General features: G+C 40.7%; 1 protein-coding gene across 8 annotated transcripts in view; it reads right to left on the reverse strand.

Annotated features, from left to right (window-relative positions):
* MAPKAP1 (MAPK associated protein 1) overlaps positions 1-15,342 on the reverse strand; it is a 245,090-nt gene that overhangs the window by 58,199 nt on the left and 171,549 nt on the right. For 7 of the 8 annotated variants that reach the window (XR_003964401.1, XM_030294471.1, XM_030294468.1 and 4 more), the window contains one exon: positions 5,819-5,926. The exons of the other annotated variant lie outside the window; for it this stretch is intronic. Coding sequence is in view for 6 of the 7 variants with exons in the window: in XM_030294471.1 (XP_030150331.1) it covers positions 5,819-5,926 (108 nt within the window). In the remaining variant the exon portion in view is untranslated. The remainder of the gene's footprint in view (positions 1-5,818; positions 5,927-15,342) is intronic. 8 annotated transcript variants of the gene reach the window in all.

A 15,342-nucleotide genomic window follows, 5' to 3' on the forward strand; every position in this document is an offset into this window, starting at 1 on the left:
CTTTCATTATTTATTAATTACAGTTAACATTTATTGAGTATTTATTATGTGCCAGGCACCATTCTAAGAACTTTATGATTATTGAAACTCACTGAATTCTATCAACCTTATGAAGGCAGATAAACTACTCGATAAAGGTTAGGTAAATTGTTCAAGGTCACACAGCCAGTAAGTGGCAGGGCCAGAGTGTAAACTGCCTTTACTTAGTCTGGCTCAACAGCATAGTCCCTTAAACAATGCATAATAGATGTTCACAATTTAGCTCACTTCTATAATGGCTTTATGGGGGTGCCTGGGTGGCTTAGTCAGTTAAGCATCTGATTCTTGATTTCGGCTCAGGTCATGAGCTCATGGTTTATGGGATTGAGCCCTGCACTGGGCTCAACACTGACAACGTGGAGCCTGCTTGATACTCTCTCCCCCTCTCTCTGCCTGTCCCCCACTCACGCATGGTCTCTCAAAATAAACAAATAAGTGTAAAAAAAAAATGGCTTTATGGACAGCAAGCTTGTCCTGATCAAACATACCAACAGAAGCAAAAAATCCATTTTTGAAATATTTACGTCTCAACCCAAATTTTTAATACACAGCTATTTTAAGCCATTCTTAATACTGGAAGAACAACATGTCTTTCCTCATTGGAATTTCTATTTAAAATAAAGCAAAGATTGGGGCACTTGGGTGGCTCAGTCAGTTGAGTGTCTGACTCTTGATCTCATCTCAGGTCTTGATCTCAGGGTTTTGAGTTCAAGTTCTGCATTGGGCTCCACACTGGAGCTACTTAAAATAACAATAAATTAAATAAATTAAAAAAGATAAAAAAAAAAAAAAAACAACCCTTCTCTAGAAAAGGAGTAAATTGTTTTTATTTACTTCCATTTTATGAAGAGTAGTTATAATATTCCACTTTTTCAAACCACTGACTGCCTTGTGCCCTTTGTAAATGCTGGTGAGGACTTCTTTTGTGAACACAGTGATTTTGACTCAGAGCGAGACAACTGGAATTTCTTGCAAATCCTTTAAGATGCTGAGGCTCACAGATATCACACAAGTTATTTAAGACTGTGCTCATGCTTAGAAGTGGAGTGAGAATAAGAGCCCAGATTTCAAAGCTTTATCTAACAATCCTCAGTGTCTCTTTCCTAGGATGAGCGATAGGCCTCATCTTCAAAACAAAGCAAAGCAAAGCAAAGCAAAGCAAAACAAAACAGATTTGAAATTATGTACACTTTGAAATACTGTGGCGCAGTTAAAAAAAAGAGGTGAAAAAAAGATTTTAAAAAAAGAGAAAAAACAGAAAGAGGTGAATTTGTATGTGGAACAGCACGTGGATTAACATGAAAAAGCTCTACAATGTATTGTTAAAATGAAAAGAGAAAGATGAGAACATTAATGGTAAGTTTGCTATCATTTGTTTCTAAAAAGAAGAACAAATGTACGTGTACATTGCATACATGTCAGCATATATATGTACGTAGGGGGTACAGTCACATCCGTAATCAGAACATGCTTGCGTATATACAGACAATGCCTGGAAAGACACCAAAGAAACTGGAAACGACTATGGTCTCTGGAAGGAGAACTAGGGGAGAGAAGAGAGGCGAAGTTTTCACTAGAGACACTTTGTTACCTGAGGAATTTTTTTTTTACGTAAGTACTGCATATCCAAAAAATTTACCAAGATGCTAACAAATGATATTTCCTCTTAATCATTTAACAAGGAGTCAATATTCTGAAACAGAATCCACTACAGAACTCCTGTGAATCAGTTTCCCCAGTTTGTTTTAGACTAGATTCTTTAAAGATGAAAGAAAATGACAGGGGGGAAGGATTACCCACTTACATAAGGTTAAAAAAAATTAGTTAAGCAAGTTACAAAGGGGTGTGCTATTCTAATTCCCCCTTTGGTGAGCCATGGTGTGGCACTGTACATGGTTTGAGATTTCAAATGTCACAAGGACTATTAAACTAAGAGCTACTCTCATTACATAATCTTTATCTATATCAACTTGACCTTTATTGTTTGTTTGCATTTTCTTCTTAGAAAGTCATGGATGCTCATTATGGAAACTCCAGAAAGTATAAGTATAAAGAGGAACAAAAATGAATTACACAGAATCTTGCCAACCAGAGACCACTATTAATATTTTGACACTTTCCTTCTATTCTTTTTAACGTAGTTGATATTAGTCCATATAGCTTGTTTTGTATCCTTGACATTTTTCCTCCTTTAATATTACATCAAAGTTATTTCTCCTGTTATGAAAACTCTTGGTAAACACAACTTACAATGGTTGAATATTCCACATATTCTGAAATGACTGTTCCTTTTTTAAAAAAAATTTTAAATGTTTATTTATTTTTGAGAGAGAGAGAGAGAGAGAGAGAGAGAGAGAGAGAGATACAGAGCATGAGTGGGGGAGGGGCAAAAAGGAGACACAGAACCCGAAGCAGGCTCCAGGCTCTGAGCTGTCAGCACAGAGCCTGATGTGGGGCTCAATCCCATGAACCATGAGATCATGACCTGAGCTAAAAAGTCAGATGCTCAACCAACTGAACCACCCAGGTGCCCCGATGATTGTTCTTTTAATCTGCTATTGTGGCAAATTATCCTGACTGGGTTTTTCTAATGTTAAACTAACCTTGAATTCTTTGAATAAACCCAATGTGGGAATGCTATATTATCCCCTTAATACTGAATTCAGTTTAATATTGTTTAGGATATTTGCATCTATTTAAATTTTCTGTGTTGTATGGTCTTATTAGGGTTTGGTAACAAGACTGAGACAGTTTCTTAAACTGAATCAGAGAGTGTCACTTCTTTTTCTTTTCTTTGGAATAGTTGATGTAAGACGGGAGTTATTTCTTCCTGAAGTATCTGGCAGAACTAGCTAGCAAAATCACCCAGATGTGAGTCTTCTTTGTGGACAGATTTTTAATCGTGAACTCAATTTTCAAAATAGTTATGGGAATATTCCAGTTTTCTATTTCTTCTTCTGTCAATGTTGGTAAGCTGTCTTTTTTTTTTTTTTTTTCCTTTTTCTTTTTAGGGATTTGTCATTTCATATACATTTTCACAATTTTTGGTATGGAGGTTTTCAAACTAATTTCATATTATCTGTTAATAACTGCAGGATCTGTAGTTATTAAACAGATAATAAACCTCCTTTTCATTTTTATTACTATTTGTTTCTGTTATTTCTTGTGTTTGATCCATTTTATAGAGGTTTAGTAATTTATTAGTGTTTTCTAAGAACTTTGATTTTGATGTCCCTAAATATTCTATTTCATTAATTTATGCTCTTTATTGCTTCTTTCTTTTTATTTTCTTTATGTTTCTTTATTTGGTTTCTTTTCTAACTTCTTGAGCTGAATGCTTAGCTTATTACTTCTTGGACTTTCTTCTTTCGTAATATATGAATTTGAAGGTGGTAAAATTTCCTTTAAATATTGTAGTCCTCAAACTCAGATGATGTCAGGACAAAATTGTTCCTAGGTATTGATCTCCCTTCTTTTGGTTCAATCTTCTTCCAGATATAGACCATTAATTATTTTATTTCTCATGCTTTCTGATGACTTTAGGGTGAGGATTTATGTATTTTAATCAGCTTTTTAAAAAAAATCAGCTTTTAAAAAAAAAATTTTTTTTTTCAACGTTTATTTATTTTTGGGACAGAGAGAGACAGAGCATGAACGGGGGAGGGGCAGAGAGAGAGGGAGACACAGAATCGGAAACAGGCTCCAGGCTCTGAGCCATCAGCCCAGAGCCCGACGCGGGGCTCGAATTCACGGACCGCGAGATCGTGACCTGGCTGAAGTCGGACGCTTAACCGACTGCGCCACCCAGGCGCCCCTAAAAAAATCAGCTTTTTAAGTTACCTTCAGTGGGGGAATTTGTCCAAGCTACTTAGTCTGCCTTTACCAAAAGGTGATGCCTGCACAATTTTCCAATATAGATATACCTTATTTGACTACTCTTCTAGTGTTAGACATCATAAATATCTAACAACTATCATACACATAAATATTTTTTGCATTTTAGATTTTTTCTCCTTAAGATAGATTCCCAAAAGCAGAAATGCCAGGGAGGGGGTACCTGGGTGGCTCAGTTGGTTGGGCATCCGACTTTGGCTCAGGTCATGATCTTATGGTTTGTGGGTTCGGACCCTGCGTCAGGCTCTGTGTGCTGACGGCTCAGAGCCTGGAGCCTGCTTTGGATTCTGTGTCTCCCTCTCTCTCTGCCCCTCCCCTGCTTGTGTCCTGTCTCTCAAAAATACATGAATGTTAAAAAAAAATTAAAAAGGAGAAAAAAAAAAGACACGCCGGGGAAAACATCTTTAGGTCTCTTGATACTTTCAGTTACATTAACTTACCTTAACTTAGGTATTTGAATATGCCTATTTCTCCCTAGCAATAAGGACTCTTTCGGAAACACCTAGCTTATTTAATTGGTGAAAAGAATTACATTGTTGCTTTAAAATGTTTCTATCTTAGATTGTTGACAGGGATAAACATTTTTTTTTTTTTTTTTACTACTTATTTGAATTTTTGGAGCATTTGGGAATCCAATTAATTTTTATTTCTTTGCATATTTATATAAGATACTTACAACCGGCGGCAGTCTGTGGGGATACCAACCTTCTGCCTTTGAGAATTTGTTGCTAAGGGCAAGATCGTGTTTCACTATTCTGGTGAAATTTGTGCATGCCTCTCCAGCAGAGGCTGCCAGGGCCCCTGGTCAATGAGTAGTAGGCTGGTCTTGCTTAGAGGGCCAGTGGCATGACTAAAAACTGACATTCATTCATTCATTCATTCATTGATTCATTCATTCTTTATTTACTAAGTTCCACAGTATCGGCCTAGAGTGAATGATGAACAAGTATTTGCTGAAATAATGAGGGACAACCTGGTATGAGCCAAAGATGTGCTCACAGACTTGACAATCTAGTGGGGGAGATAATCAAACAATCATTGAGAAAAATATGTAATTATAAACAGAAATATATATATATATAATAAAGAAAAAGTAGTATGCTCTGAGACAGAACCTAACAGGGCACCCAAATGAGGAACGGATTAGGTTTAGGTGACAGGGGACAGGGAGATCACAGGTGGCCTTTCTGAAGATGTGACATCTGAACAGAGACAAAGGGTGAGAAACAGTTAACTGGAGTGGGGGAAAGTGTGTTCCTCACAGAAGAAACAGCCTCTGTAAATGCCCCAAAGCAGGAATAACTGCAGAGAATTGGCTGCCATAATCTCAGTTTTCATGTCACCTGCCCCGTAAGTCAGCGGGAGTATAGAGGAGGGAATGGCAAAGATTCACAACTTGGAAACTAAAGAAAAAAATGAAAGAAATTAACCGAAGTTTTAAAAGGGTTTACAGCATAGCTCTGGGAAACACTACATTGCCTCCTACTAAGAAATATGCAAACAGAATTTTCTAAAACTAGAACTCTGAACAGTGATACTGACAGGGGCCAGTTGTTTTATGTACAAAATATTCTTTCCTCAGAAAAGGCCTCATATTTATTTCTAAGCTGCTTCCAGGGCTGCTCCTAACTTAGGAAGATACAGTTCAACAGAAAAATATTAATCACAGAGGGCTAAACAGGATGCAGACTTTTTACCAAAATGCATAAAATCAATCATTTCATTTTGGGACACACTTTTGGCACGGAGGCTGAGCTCTGCCTTGGGAAAAAAAGTCATCTCAAAGCTGCCAAGGGAAGCCAGACCACTGAGTGTTCCCAAACACAGGACTCCTAAGCATGTTTGCAACGGACAAAGCGGGCATGGAGCGAGGAGGCCAACGTACTGTTCTCGCGGACCAGGCAGAACTCCCATGCGCTCTGGCTCTCCAAAGTGCTTTCCAGGTCCACGGCGACATTGGGCTCACTCTGCTTCTCCAGGCGGTACTGAGGGCCTGGAAGATCAAAGGGGCAGGAGGAGGGGAGGAAGTCTGAAACAGTGAATTTAATATTGAAAAAAACAAAACAAAACACCCAAATACTGGCAAAAAGCTGATTTAAGCATTAGGAAAATGCTGGTCTGTCTGAGGGCTCTAGCTATCCAAGAAGGAAGAGTTTGGGTTTTGTTTTTTTTCCCCCCCCGCACAAGGTTCCACACACTTGTTTGTTCTATTATCAGCTCCGTTTTTGCTCGGCTCCCCCAGAAAGGCAGATGGCTTTTGAGTCAGACTGACCTGGAATCACAACAGGGTTACCTGGTTTCTCAGGTAGGAGGCAGGTAACCTACCCTCTCGGAGCCTCTGTTCCCGAATATGTGATAGGGGAAATGCTTATAACTTAAAGATTACTGTGACGATTACAGACGATTCAGGAAAAATACTTAGTAATGCACCTGCCTCATAGGAAGCACTCCTACAGAAGTACTTATTAATAATCACTATATAATAATGCATAATCAATTATAAGCAGGGATAAAGTATGTGTAGAATTCTAATATGATGACAGCCCCAAAATTCAAAAAAATTTTAAAAAGGTGAGGTTAAACAAATTCTATGCTTTCAGGGTTACAGTGATAGACAGTGGCTGCTGATTCATGTTTTTGTTGAAACATTCATGAAAACACAAAGACACAGGTTCAATAATACTGAAAACCAGGAATACTAGCCATCCTGTGTCACACAGGGGGTTCTGGCAGATCTTAATAAAACACTGGGCATTTTATACATTTATTCATGTATTTCTTTGTCAAGCCAAATGACAATCTTGTTCTTCTCAGATAACACCTAACGGGTCCAATGATCAGATTCAAAAGACTACTCCTGTTGTTAATGGTTATTGAAAAGATTAGAGGTGTAAGAAACTGTCTTCTTATTTTGACTCTGAAAGGCATGTTTGGTCAGACAGAGGAGGGCTGTAAGAGATCTGAGGAAAGCATCAGAGGCCTTCCGGGGCTCCCGGGCAGAACACATATTTTTAGATATGTTCTTCAGCTGTTGTCAGCTTGCTGTTATTCACACCCAGTACTTCTCCCTCAGCAATCGAAGGCATTTCGCTCACCTCCTCCGTGTCATTCTCCTCGCCTATGTTCTATGTTCACTGAGAGCACTGCAGTTTCATGGGACAGTCCCTCTTTCCTCTAATTGGTATTTCATCAGCAATTCTCAGAGTTATTACACACGTTCAGTCTTTTTTACACTACAGATAGCTCTTAAACTTTTACTAAGTAAACAATGCTCAAAATACTTATACAACTGTTTATGCAAATACATGCTCAGAAGCCTACATGATTCCTATAAACTCTAATATGCTACATTCAGGTCAACATTATACACCAGTTATATTTTCATTTCAAAAAGATTTAGCAAATAAAGGTATGGAAACACAGGTAATTCCTAGTATTCAATACCTGTCACTTGCCACTGATATCTGTCAATTACCAGGCATGTTTGCTGTTGATTCCTGATGTCACTGGTGGACGTAATCACAGAAAAATCATGCCCAGCTGAACTTTCAGAAAACTTAGTTGGTGAGAAGATTCCCATCCACCCTCTCCTTTCCCCTCCCTAACACCTACCTTTCATAGCTGTGGGCCTTTCAGCCCACTAGGAAGGGAGTCACTGCTGAACCTAGACAGCTACTTTCTAAGACGCTGGCCTGTCAAACAATCTTGGGCGGCCCCACCCCCAGTACCTCCCAGCAACACAATGGGCAAGACACTGACATCCACCTCTATGGATTTACAGTGAAATCAGGTACACAGTTTAGCTATAATAATTCATTTTTTTTATGACAGCCGAAATTTGGGAACACTCTAGAGAGAACAACAGGGGACTGATTAAACAAAATATTGTGAAATGCCATAGAGATATTAAAAGTGATGCTGCAAAAATACTTAATTTTATAAAACATGTTTATAATACGCTATTTTATGAAAATGGCAAACTATAACACAATACATGCAGGATGATTGCAATTGTGAAAAAATATATGTAAAGTCACAGAGGGGAAAAAAGACTGCAAAGTTATTTCCAAAATGTGAATAGTGCTGGGGCGCCTGGGTGGCTCAGTCAGTTAAGCTTCTGACTTTGGCTCAGGTCATGATCTCAAGGTTCATGCCTGGAGCCTACTTCAGATTCGATGTATCCCTCTCTCTCTCTGCCCCTCCCCCAGCTCATGCTCTGTCTCTGTCTCTCTCTCTCAAAAATAAATAAACATTAAAAAACGTGAATAGTGGTTGTACTGGATAGTGGGATAATGAGTGTTTTTATTTTTCCTTAGTGTTTTTCTGTATTTTTTACATTTCCTATAATAAAGGCTACTTTTATCATTTAAAATATGTCATATATACTTATAAGTCTTCTGATCTCTTACTATACCATTTTTCTGAGGATACCATAATCACCACACGTTGTGGCATCTCTAATGGGCCTTTCACATGCGATAATTTAATCAAAACCAGACACTCGTCTGTTTATGTAGCTCGCTATTTTCATCTTAAGTAACCCTGTAACCTAGGCTTGCGTAGTCTGACTCTGAGCCCAGGGTACAGGGGGTTGGGCTTCTGGAGCTGTGTGCCTGACAGCTGGACTGTAAACGAGCCACCCCTTTCCCGATCGCTGGGAGCCAAGGCCTGGGTGCATCAGGGTTATTTCAGGCTGGTCTCCTTTGCACTCTTTTCCTTCCAGTCTCTGCAGCTGTCTGGGAAACATGATGAGGGAAATTGCGGGGGGAGGGGAGGGCAGGGGGTACTAGGAAAGGTTCCTTGTCCCCAAACATGAGCCCCTGCACCACTCTCAAAGTCATAACTGCCATCATTCAACATGTACTCTCTTGTTTCTTAGGTCTTGCAGATATTTCTATTAAAACAGTTTCTTTCATGAAAGTAGCTTTAGAACTTTCTCCCTGAAGCCTAATATGATGATGACTCTCACTTACTGAACGGCTATTATATGCCAAGCACTCTCCACAGGTTACCTTAGTGTATGCTCACAGCAACTCTAAGAGGCAGATACTATTATCCCCATTTGACAGATTGGGACCCTGAAGGTTGGCAGGGTGAAGTAACTTGCCCAAGATCACAAAGGTAGGAAGTAAGACAGGGGAAATAAAACCCAAGGGTCTTAAGCTCTGAAGCCTGTGTGTTTTGAACCTTTCTTTCTCTAGTGAACTATAAATTACTGGCCAATTATAAAGAGGCCATAGTTTATACCATACTATAGATTTTTGTAGATTTGTTGTTTCATTTGGGTTCTGAATCACTTAACTTGTGGTTTTCTATAAATTCAAACTGAAAATGATCTGAAATAATTTATTTTAATGAAATCCATACATACTAAATATCCTGTCCAATGGCTGTATCCTGGGTCCTTATGAAGACAGGATCACCTTATTTTTCCATCCATCCAGGAAGACTCTCTCCTTCCATCTTTCCTTAAGAATATGCCTATGTGTGCCCAGTTTTGTCAGTAACTGAAATTCTGAGCATCATCTTCTGCCCTGGGTACTCCCTCCACTCTTCCATAAAAGCTAAAGACCAACTTGGAAACCTATTTACGAACTTAGCAAAAGACTGATAGGTCTTGACTTCAGGGAAAGCAGGGTGGTTAAGCTCTAGATGAGACTTGAGATCAAAACCCAAATGGAAAATTGCCTCTTACAAATATCAACTTCTCTCCTAATTCTTGCCTGAACAGTGGAGAAGACCCCTCACATGGAAAGCCTGTCATATACACTTTCCCCTGAAAAGGCCAGACTGATAACTTCAAGCCGTATGTGTAATGAGAGGCAGGGTGTGTATGAGAAGCAACTTAAGCCGGTGGCTATGGGTATGGGCTTGGGGCCAGATTGCCTTGGTCTAGTCCTGGCTGAGCAGCTTAGCTGTATGACTCTGGGGCAATTCAACCTCGCTCAGTTTATTCATCTGTAAGACGGGGAAGATAATAATACCTCATGGGCCTATCTGAGGATTTAATGAGTTAATAGTTGTAAAGCAGAGCAGTGTTGGATACGTGAATAGTGCTACCTAGTGTCAATTGTCATCCACATCCTCATCACAGGACTGTAACAAAACTAAGAGATCATAACATTAACAGGGCCTACTATGGGCCAGGTTCTCTACCAGACCTTTTATAGAGATCGCCTGATTTGTCACCCTAGGATGTAAAGAATATGAATTCCATTTTATAGGGGAAGAAACTGGGGCTTACAAAGGCTAAATAACTGGCTCAAGGTCCCAGAGGAAGTGGTGGGATTAGGATTCATAGCCAGGGCTGCACTCTGCAACATGTACGAACCACATCGCCTCCCTCATAACGAGTTTTTAATAAAAGTCTGGTAATGATAATCAAGATTAGGACAACCCAGACCTACTAGATCTATCAACTTACAGTTTCTATCAAATGCTTAATTTTTAGGCAGCTGACATGGGAGAAAAGAAAAAACAGCAGCCAAAACCATTTTAAAAAAGACAAGCTGTGAGGTCAGTTTCTATTAATAAATTTTTGCTAAGGAAATGATTTTATAAAATATAAAAGTCTCTTTCACAAGGTTCAGGACATAGCTCTCAAGGCAACATCCACCTTTGGAAAGAGGCTTTAAAATGTCACAGCTGCGCATGAAGCCACATGCCTTCTACTTCACAGTCGATGTGGACACAAAAGGAAGATTCCGCAAAGCAGTTACTATGCAGCGACAAGGAAGCCTGCTTGGGCATTCCAATGATGTATTTATTGCAGTAACACCATGTCACTGGACAGTCTAGGAACAAAATACTGCTCTGGGCACTTTGGGAGGGTTCCAAGTTATAATACCCAGGCAGGATTTTTATGGGATTTTGTAAACCTGAGGCAAACATCTCAGCACATAAGTTTCAAAGAAAATCTGTAGTATCTGTTGGACGGTGGATACATACATGGTCAGTCCAGCTTCCTCTATCCCTTCAATCCTTGGCTGAAACATAAAAGGTTTTAGCACACAATTCCTCAACAGCTGAGAGCCAGCTGAGAGTTGAAATTCAACGGGAGGCAAGTGTAGAAGCCCCAAGAGAGAGACCATAGCCTCAACCATTCTGCATCTTATTTCTAAAGAAATAAGGGGAGAAACTTCCTTCAGACCTCTCGGTAAAAGCTGCACTTTCTTGGGGCAACTGGCTTGCTCTTTTGTATCTTTAGACAGTTTAACATAAATCCTGTAACTAACTGATAGCGTCCCTTTCTCCTTTGCCCGTTAGGAAGCTCAGCATTAAACATGTGACCCAACTGTGCTGACTGGGCACGCATTTCCAGGACAATGAACCCTCTGGATCTTTATTTTCCTTTTCCTTTCATGTAGTTGTTCAATACATGTATCTTTATCCTATTGTAAGGGTGTATATGTTCCAAATGCTCTTTGGATTGAAGTCATAAATAAATGAATGAACCTATCGTTATTATTGCTGAGCATCAGAACAAGTTTGAGGGTCTGAAGAAACCTGTCTGGAGAAAAATGAGGAAGTCGAAGGTGGAATACTTCCGCGGATGTGCCTTCATGTCACTTATTTTTCATTCACCACCTTCAAGAGCCGCTTTAATCTGAAAGAGCTTCTTGTAGCCAGAAAAAGATGAAGTATGAGCCAGTAAGAGGAAACGCTGGATTCTGAGCAGGAAACTCCAGGTGCTCGCACCCTCTCAGGGAGTAACACAACCAGATATGCATTCTGGGGAAGTTACTTGATCTCTGTGTATTTTCTCATCTGTAAAATGAGGATAACAGAACTTCCTCGGAAGGCTGCTGTGAGGATTAGAAGAGACGATCCTTGACTCCTTAGCACAGTGCTCAGTGCTGGCGGCTGTTCCTGCTAGCACAGGCTGGAACAGAGGTGGCTGTGGGAGGTGCAAGTATACCCCCTAGGCCAAGAGTCCCAACAGGCTAACAGCCCTATTAAGGGACGATACATGGTGGCGGGGAATGCTGCGTCAAAGCAGATGTCATATCCTTTCTCATGTGTGTCCCAGGCGGGGGTGTAGGGTGGGAGAGGGTACGTATCTGTTTAAACAGGTTTGCTTTTAAGCTACAAGATGAGAGACTTGTTTGGCATCCAGGATTCCTAAGGTTCCCTAGGCTTAGGTTCTACAAAAACAGTCTAAAAATGATGAGTAAAGGTCACAGAGCTGAGCATGGCAGCACAGGTATCAAAGGAGAGGCGAAGTTACGATGCCAACCGCATGTCCGTAGAACAAACATCTTCTAAGCATCCACAATGTCCCAGCCACAGACATGAATAATTAGTGATTCCTGCCTTCAGGCAGGCTGGGGGAGGTGGCAAGACCCAGGAGCAGCTATTATCCAAAGAGCCCAATCAGTGCTCCCCTTCAGGCAGGGACCGGCAAGGTGCTGTGGAAACAGAGAAGAGGGAAGCACCGAACTTCCACTCCCCCAAGACGGAAACATCTGAGCAGAGTCTTGAAGGAGGACTCAGAGCCAGATGACCCAGGGGAAACAGCGCATTTCTACAGAGGGAATACCATGTCCAAAAGCAAGGAGGGACTGAAGAGCCCACACGGACTGAGGGAAATTCAGTGTGGACAAGGCCTAGGCTCGTGTTGGGGTGCGAGGGGAAGTGGGTTGGCAGGCTTGGCCCAGACTGTCGGTCAAGATTTGGATTCTCTGTTATAAGCAACAGATGCTACCAGAGCGGGGAAGTGACATAATCAGCTTTACACTGTGGTAAGATTCTTCCGGTGACACTGTGGGTAATGGGCTGGAGGAGACTGGTGGCAGGGAGGTCCATTCGAGGCAAACCGTGCCAAGCCTTGCCTGCTCTACGGCAGGGGCTGGCTGAATCCCGAATTCCTCACTGAGCCAAAGCCACCCCTGACAAGCTGACGCTGTCAATATCAGAGCCCAGACCCAACATCAGCTATTCTAAAATATCTGCATTTAGTGTCAGTGCCATCACTTACAACTCTTCCTCTAGGGGAGACTATAATCATTTTCTGCTTGATCTTAATGTAAGCACTGAATTATATTCAAGTGATAGCCACTGTAGCTTATACCCCCTCTGAGGCTCAGATTGGATAATTTGGAATTTAAATAATAAAAAAGGAACAAGCTGACATGACAATAAGGTCACACTTTAGCCTCTTCTGAGCCAATACACAATTTGCTCTCAGTGAAACAGCCGAATATAATCAAATTAAATACAATTCCTATTACAAAAGAAGAAAGACCAAGGCTGTTCCAATAAACCAATTCTCCTGCCTAGTTAAACTGCAAAACCTTCAGGAAAGGTTTTGAAAGCATGACCCATCAGTTCTAATTTTTAAAACTTATCCTTTCAGTCAAGACTAGAAAAAGGCCCATTCCAACTTTTATCTTTACTACAAAGTGCTGTTATCTTGGCCTGATGTCAGGAGCTCTATCTCTCTTTCTGCTGACAAGCAGAGACGAGAAAGATAAGATTGGAAACGAATCTCACTTCTCTGAGTAAATAAATAATCAATACTCATCTAAATGTAAATGAGAAGGGAGCCCCCTCTGATAACAGCACTCTTATCAGAGAGCCAATTTTCTTCAGACATTTGGCCTCAACCAAATCACCATCATTCAGCCCCAGCCTAATGGCAAAAAATCGTAACTAAATTGAACCGATCACCAGAGATCAACTAAGTTCGGCCCTGGCCACTTCAGGTTCAAATGTTTGGGAATGCAATTTTGCCCCCATTAACTTTCAATAGCAATGAAGAACAGACTGGTCAAGGGGCCAGTCTGTGCAATAAACAAACCCCAGTAAGGGGGCCAGCCGGCGGATGAGGAGGAGTGGGCTTAAGTGTTTAAACAAGGCCATAACTGTGGCAAACCCCTAAACTCTGCAGGGAAGGTCACTCCTGCGGGGTGGGTAGAGGGTACTCTTTCCTATCCTCACAGGCTTGGCTGAAATTGAGAAGACATTTAATATGCCTGATGATGATGGTTAAAGTTTATTAAAACAGATGTAAATAAAGGAAAAAAAAGAGATATTAAAAAGCTACAGTAGTTAAAAATAACCTAACGTTCAAATGATCAATTTCCTCCAAGTAATTTGTATCAGACTTACATCTGACCCAGCAGTGCCGCACTGACCTGATTTTACTGAAATAAGACGCCGTCTACAAGACAAATCACTTTAAAACCACTGCACTGGGGTTTCCATTTCTTTGCTGCAAGACTCAATTCACTGCTGATGAGAGTATTGGGGAAATTATGACCATTATTGATAGGACAGCAAAACCACTTTTACACAGTAGTCTTCAAGTTGACAGAAAGCTTGTACTGGACCATTAATGAAGGTGTCAGCTAGAATCAGAAATTAAAGACAAAGGCTGGAAAGGCCTAATTTTTAGAGCATGTTAAGGACACCGGACAACCAGAAAAAGCAGACCTTCGTTCTCTGAAGAGTCACAGGCCCTAAACAAGGACCAGCTGAGAAGCAGGCTGCTCTGCCTGCAATTAGGAAAGGAAATGCCTTTTTTTTTTCTTCTGCCTGACTGTGGAGTTCTTAGAGCATAGTTTCTCAACACTATCTGCTCCAGAATCTTCGTTAGCCAAAGGAGGCCATGACTGTGTAAGACAGAACTACTTTTGAGGAGTTTTAACCAGTTTTAACATCTCTGCTCCTGCTGAGTATCTAATCCTAGCAGGTGGACATGTGGCGGTTAGACAATGGTTTTGGAGTCAGAAAGACCTTGATTAAAATATTGGTTTTTTTACAAGCCATGTGACACTGGGCACATTAGCTGATCTAAACCTTTGAGGGGTAACTGCAAAGATTGTGCAACACAGTGCCTACGACGTAATAAGCACTCAATAAATGTTGGTGGTTGTACTGCTTTGCAAATTTTATAAAATCATCAATTTACCCTTTTTTTTAAAATACAACAGTAAGCGACACTGAGGACTCCTGGCCCTTAACAAAGCACTTTACATGCATGAGCACTCTGAATCATAAAACTCTATGAGGGAGGCCCCATTATCATCCTCCTTTTACAGAGGAGAAAAAAAAACGTGGAGCGGTTAAGTCATGTGCCCACAGCGTGTCCAGGACAAGAATCCAGGTGTGTGATTCCAGAGCCCGTGCTCTTAACCACACTACCACACTGTATTCCAGATAGAGCGTACTAGAATCTTCTTGATTTGGGGGTTGAAAAAAAGAATTGTAAGGTTGAGATGATTTATTGGTTCAGAAAGGAGTAAAGCTGTTGGGTGGGAAACTAGGTGGGAAGACAGAGAGTAGTTGGGTCTTATGGGGGTCAAAACTGGAGGCTCCCCAGCCCGCGTAACAGGCATCTATCCAACGAGCACTCAGAGTGAACACCAGCTGCTTGCCCTGGTTTTTTGGGGTGGAGGGGACCTTTCT

Source organism: Lynx canadensis, chromosome D4, assembly GCF_007474595.2.
Source record: "Lynx canadensis isolate LIC74 chromosome D4, mLynCan4.pri.v2, whole genome shotgun sequence".
Lineage (NCBI taxonomy): Eukaryota > Metazoa > Chordata > Mammalia > Carnivora > Felidae > Lynx > Lynx canadensis.